General features: G+C 32.0%; 1 protein-coding gene across 1 annotated transcript; it reads right to left on the bottom strand.

Moving 5' to 3' along the window:
• Positions 1-201: 201 nt before the first annotated feature.
• LOC148309605 (uncharacterized) lies at positions 202-4,872 on the bottom strand. The gene is made up of 2 exons (XM_088259681.1): positions 4,078-4,872; positions 202-1,714 (listed from the first exon to the last, which is right to left on the bottom strand). Exons 1-2 carry the CDS (start codon positions 4,870-4,872, stop codon positions 1,274-1,276), a joined length of 1,236 nt encoding a protein of 411 aa, XP_088115807.1. The 3' UTR covers positions 202-1,273.
• Between the last annotated feature and the right edge of the window lie 1,516 nt (positions 4,873-6,388).

Raw genomic sequence — 6,388 nt, 5'->3', positions numbered from 1 at the left:
GTTTTGCTGGCGTTCATGTTCAGTTTTTTTCTTTGAACTCAATTCTGTTTTTTTTTTAAGGGAAATATTTCTGTTTTTATTATTTACAAACATATTTCATAAATATTTTTTTAGAATTTCTGTGAGATAAAAAATATATGAAATGAATGATTTTTATAAAAAATAATAGGGTATAAAATAAATTTCAAGACAAGGTTAAGGTTTATTTGTGTATTTATTTTTATTTGCAAATATTTTTTGAAGGTTAAGTATTTCTGAAAGAAAACAAAACAAATTAAAAAAAAAAAGTGTTTTTGAAGTAGAATACATTAAATAAAATATATTGATTTTAACTGTCGTACTTTTAAAACATATTCTTTTGTAAATGTAGTCTTGCTAGATTTCTGAAATGTTCAACCGGAACACCGGAATAGCCCCAGCGTACAGTACAGCGAAATAAAAGACAATGTAATTATCCTAAATACATGATCTTTCACAGTTAATTATTTTTATATTTCTGTCATCTATCATCAAATTAAATTTTTACCGGGACGTGAAGTAAACTGACGGGGACATCGGGATTTTATCTGAAAATCGAGACTGTCCCCGTAAAACCGGGACGTCTGGCAAATCGACATAACGCTCACTCCTTTCAACAACGTCGTTTATTAAAAAAATATTTTTCAGGAGATCGTTTTTAAAGTTCAAAAATATAATTAAATGTATTAAAAGTAAATATCAAGCCACTTATTGAACTTTTTATTGTGCAACAGATCTTTTTAGGTAAAACCTGAATGTTTTTTGTCCATTTGAAAAATGTTTATTATATTTAAAAAAATAATTTAATAATACCGTTTCTTCAAAATGCATAAACAACACTTTCTGCCCTGTAGCGGGTAAATATTAAGTAAAAAATATGCCGCTTTTGCCGGAATAAAGTACATTTTCCGGGCATTCCGAAAACACGTACTACTCAAAATTGATGATTTTTTATATAAGTATGTGATTGTTGAAAGGAGTAAGCGATATATCGATAAAATTTCCAATAATTTTGTATTATGTATATCCAGATGTAGATCAGATCTCAAGACAAATTTACCGAATGTGAGCTGCTTGGCCACAAAGTAGATTCATTTCAATCAAAAGGTTGTGATCAATATTGTAAAACAAATTATTTAATCCCCAATATTTGCTGGAATGGTGTTTGAAATTGGGTTTCTGTTGGTATTCATGGTATGAATGTATGATGTTCATGGGTCACCAATGCGAGCTTTGCTTTGATGTTAGACCAATATTACAAGACCCCCAATTTCACAAAATCTCGAATGACTCCCCCTATCCTATCACAGAAAGCTTCCCTCGTTTTAGGGTCTTTGAATGTTTGTATTTGCGGCTCCGGTGATTCATCTTTGGTGATTTCTCCCATATCCACTATATCTGCAGCTTCACTCAGCTGCATGGGAAGAAACATAACAGCCACCACCAATCCAAATGGGAGTAGGTTTTTGAGTTGGTCCTTGTACACTTCCAAAGGATAACACTTAGAGACGTCACAGTTCAGTTCGTAAAGTCTAGAGCTCAAGGATTTGTAATAGAAGTCGATGAGGTCTTCATAATGGTCTCTCCTGTACTCTTCGGATGTTGAGGTAAAGAGGAGGTGTACAATATCTGCTACCGGAGAACAACGTTTCATCACTTGGTAATCCAGGAAGATAATGTTATCTGGATGACCATTCTAAAAAAGAGAACAATAAATATAAGATGCATATGTATTCTACTAATTTCACCAAACATAATAATATTGGAATTTCGTATTATTTTTTGACATCTCATCAAAGATGAAGAAGAATATGGACGTCTGGGCATTTACAGCCCCGTAAATGCCAGACTCCCGTATTCTTCTTCATCTTTGATAAAAAATAATACGAAAAATAATTCCTATAATTGGAGATAATCTAGATTTGTGAACTAGTATTCGGATACACTCAAAATGTTGTGAATATTGGAATTTCTTGGTGGAACTGCAATTTAATATAATAAAATAAAAATTATTCACTTGTAGATAAAAACAACTGTAGTTATCGAAACTATTCGTGTGTGATTTAAAAAAAAAACTCATAAAACAGGTTTTATATGTACAAGTGTTTAATTTTTTGTTTTTAAATAATCAACATGACATTCAACAAAGTTAATACCGAATCAGTAAACAATAAAAACTATTTTGTTTTAACACTTTTATTTTATTTGACCAGTTACCAGATTTTGCCATTACCGACATCATCAGACTGGCGGGAGGCTAGACAAAATACTATGTTATATACACATGAACGCAGGGGTTCATATTATTTTAACCATGATTTATATTATTTTTATCACGAAATTAATTTCAGTAATGTTTAATAATAACAATTTAATATAAGAAGACTGGTCAAATTGAATAAAAGTGAATAAAAACTAAATCAATGTTGTTTTTTAATGCAAGTTAAAATTAATAAAACCCATGTCCAAATTGAATGTCAATCAATAAATTTTCATATGAACTAATTCTGAAAGACATTGCGCGAAGTATGATTGTTCAACTAAATGCCCAGACTTCCATATTCTTCTTCATCTTTGATGAGATGTTAAAAAATAATATGAAAATAACTCCTGTAATTGGAGATTATTCAGGTTTTGTGAACAAGTATTTGGACACACTCAAAATGTTGATTGTTCAACGTTTACAGTGTATGTTCAATCATTATTTAACTGAAATAAATTATTTAATAGTTTATTTTTACTACAAAGAGTAAAAGACTACAAACATGTTTCAAATAACAGAGATCTGAAGAATGTAGCCATTTAACCTTGTGCCAAAACATTGTATCTATTATTAAATATAATGCACTGCATTACAAGGTGAACAACTTTTCATGATGACCAATTGTATAAATAATAAAATAAAATGTAATTTTAATGGAAAAAAACTTCATTCCTAACTTACCACGTGTTACCACAAATTTAGTATAATCGTCGACTGAATACAAGAACATATATTGAAGTTATGCCAATCATTATATTGTGAAAGTACCTACTTTATAATTGAGAATTATTGTATATCAAATAGATACTGACAGTAATAAAAAAGTGCTACAAGGAATTCTTCTTTCTTGTAGCATATAGGTGGTGCATAGGGCACCGCATCGAAATGTGGAATAACTCGTGTGGGTTAACTCGTTTGTGGACTCGAAATAGAATAGGGATAACGTTTATAAGAATTAGAAAATGAGAACAAGGTGACTGATATAATTGCTATTTGGTAAAAGAATAGTAAGTATGACTAAGAGAATAGGAGCAACGGTGAAGGTACAGTGGAACCTTTCATAACGAGCACCTCTCATAATAAGTAATTCTCAAAACGAGCAAGAAAAAATTGAAAAATTACTCCTTTAACGAGCGACATTTCTCATAAAGAGTTACAGAGAAAGGGCAAATCCCATTTGCATGACAATCACTTGTGCGCTGGGACTGGGAATGCTCGTTATGAGAGGTTCCACTGTAATAGAGTTTGCATATCCCTATATGTCCCTACTAGAATCACACACACACACACACACACACACACACACACGCGCGCGCGCACACACTCACATTCAATTCATTTGCTAGATCTACACTAAACATTTTGTACTAATATTTATGTTTCTGTGGTTAACTATAATTGGCTTGTTTAATGTATATCTTTTGATTGTTTTGTTTTATATATCGTAGTCATACAGGAGAAAGTGACCAAGTGCATTTTTTTCAAAAACGTGATCATTGATTATTTGATATCTTAGTAGCTTAATATTGCCCTGAAGAATTCCCCTAAGGATTTTAAACTTGGAAGTAAAACATATCGACTTATTAAAAATGAGTAACTTCAATGGTGTTTATTTTCTTGCTAAGAAAAAGTGACTTAAATGCCCCTCCTGAACATTATACGTTTTGTTAGTTTGTAACTTTCTCCTGTAGGTACGACTACGATATGTTACTGTTGTTAACCCAAATATATATATTTTTTTCAATCCATTTTTTACAAGCCTGTCAAAGACGCTACAGGAAATATCTTAACATTACCTTGTATTGAAAAAGAAGATTTGATATCCAGCAGTCCCCATGCGACAGAACGTCGTAAGGTACAGCATTTTGCTTATCCGTTCCCGCTATAAATATTTCAGAAAAACTTCTTTCATACGCTTTTAATTTTTGTAAACAAAATTCATCGGTCAACTCTGCTTCTGCTCTTATTTTCGCCTGGTCGACGAACGGTTTCATATCCGAAGTAAACCACGGCTTGGAGTCTACATAATCGGCCAGCTCTTGGTACTTCTCAGGATTATGCTCTTTCAAAGCGAATGATAGAGCGTGGAAGTTGGCAATGTTCTTGAACGCCATTTTAAGATGCTGGTCATCTAGAATGATCTTCCGATCGAGCAGTTTGTATCCCTCGCTTGTCAAGTCTTCCATTATAATCACTTCGTCCATCTGTTCTCCGTCTGCTTTGAAACATTTGACAAATTTGAACTTGTCCTCTTCTTTTATGATGTATTCATTTTGGAGCGCATCAAACGTTGGTATAACATGATTGTAAGCGAACACTTCTACTGTGAAGAATCTATCAATAGGTAGATTTTCTCTATTAATACTTTGAGGTGCAGTTTTGCAGATGTAAGATTTATTTACTTCTTCTCCATTCTGTAATAATCCAGACACTTTTACTCTTTCGACTACACCCATATAATTGTTCCCCTTTTCTGTCGCACCACCTGCAATCACTTTACACTGAACGAAATTTTCACTTTCAATTAACTGTTTTATAAATCTTCTTATTTTAAGATTAGCTATTTTTTCTACGTCTTCGTCGGCGACCATTTTGTTTCGCGGTTGGTACACTAATGACACATTTATCTAAACTGAACGATTTGATTTGAAAGGCCGTTGTTCGTTCATGGCAAGTTTCGTGAGATAAGAATTGTACTATAATTAACCATTTAAAATACCCGATGTCTCTCAACTCATGGGCCTTCCAGATAACACAACTTCTAAATGACTAATCAAAAGAAATAAAGAAGGTCATGGAGCTCTTAACACCATAAATGAAATACATTTAGTTATATCGCATGTAGCACAGCGCTTTTGTAAAAATACCTGACAATTTTAGAAAAAAAAAACGATAGAAAAATGACAGATTTATAAAAAAAGTAATGTTACTTAGTACATCGCAAACAATTTATTTTCATTTTTAAAAATATATATTTCGGCCCTGATGTTTGTGTACAACGTATACGTAGAAATAATTCTTGTGCAACGCCTACAATGAAGATATTATTACGTAACTGTCTTGAAGGTCGTCTCGCGAATTACAGGAGTATTTGACCCAATGAAGGTGTAGTAGTAATGAAATTATTTTACTAAAAAGCAGTGCCAGATCAGGGGCCTGTGGCTAATTTTCCATCTCGTTTTCTTTAGCTTCAACTGCTAATGGGACACTGATTTTTATGACCGTAGTTACATGCACTCACACATGTACGTAGATACATATATAGACATGATTATAAAGGATTGAAATGGTGTCGATACCATTTGGTGAAATATGGATGGTTAATTTACAAATCAATTTGTTTTATTAATTTGTTTAAAGATAATTATCTTCGTTCAATCAAACATAACTTTAAACTTTATTTGAAAATTATTTTGAATGTGAAAATTACATAAATATTTTTTTGACAGTCACTTAATGGTAACATCTATTTACAATATATTAATTTTTAATTTACTTGATCAATTTCCAAAAACATTAGTTACAGTGTTTGAAAATGATGCGCAATGCATCGAAATACGTGTATTAACAGATTTTAAGAAATAGTAGTATTTATTATGAATTTTTCAAAATAGAAATAAATATTACGTACCTACGAGTAGGATTGAACTACCTACATATCTCTAACATAATAGAGCAGATACAGAATGGCATCCCATTCGACTATGTGTTACCCACTATATTGTAAAAGATATGAAAGCAGAGAAAATAAAGGTGACTTCATACAAACGCCATGGAAAAGTTGACCGATTTGACGCTGCTATGAATTGAAGGCGAGCTGATATTTTCAATACTGAGGACAGCTTGTACAATAACCTAAAACCTACAATACTCACTGCCACAATGGCGGTGTCAAAGCTTTGTCCTACATGCAATGGACAATGCTACATACAGTACAGCTCTATAATATTATGAAATTCTGAGTAGAATCGAGGCATTCGAAATAATGTCTTTGACAATGAAAGTTCCATTGGAGAAAATAAGGGAAGAAATATTATTTAAAATAATATCCATTATATTTATAAAATGACGTCAAAGGACGTGAAGAGGACGTATCTATATTTTAAT

Source organism: Brachycentrus maculatus, unplaced genomic scaffold (assembly GCF_059751285.1).
Source record: "Brachycentrus maculatus isolate JH-2025_06_01 unplaced genomic scaffold, ASM5975128v1 h1tg000119l, whole genome shotgun sequence".
NCBI lineage: Eukaryota > Metazoa > Arthropoda > Insecta > Trichoptera > Brachycentridae > Brachycentrus > Brachycentrus maculatus.
The sequence above is the reverse complement of the archived record's forward strand: the minus strand, read 5'-3'. Positions and strand labels throughout refer to the sequence as shown.

Excerpts from the sequence above, each read along its gene's own strand:
- LOC148309605 (XM_088259681.1), bottom strand. The coding sequence starts at position 4,872 with ATGGTCGCCGACGAAGACGTAGAAAAAATAGCTAATCTTAAAATAAGA. Across the intron at positions 1,715-4,077 it reads ATCTTCTTTTTCAATACAAG|AATGGTCATCCAGATAACAT; the intron begins GTAATGTTAAGA and ends TCTCTTTTTTAG.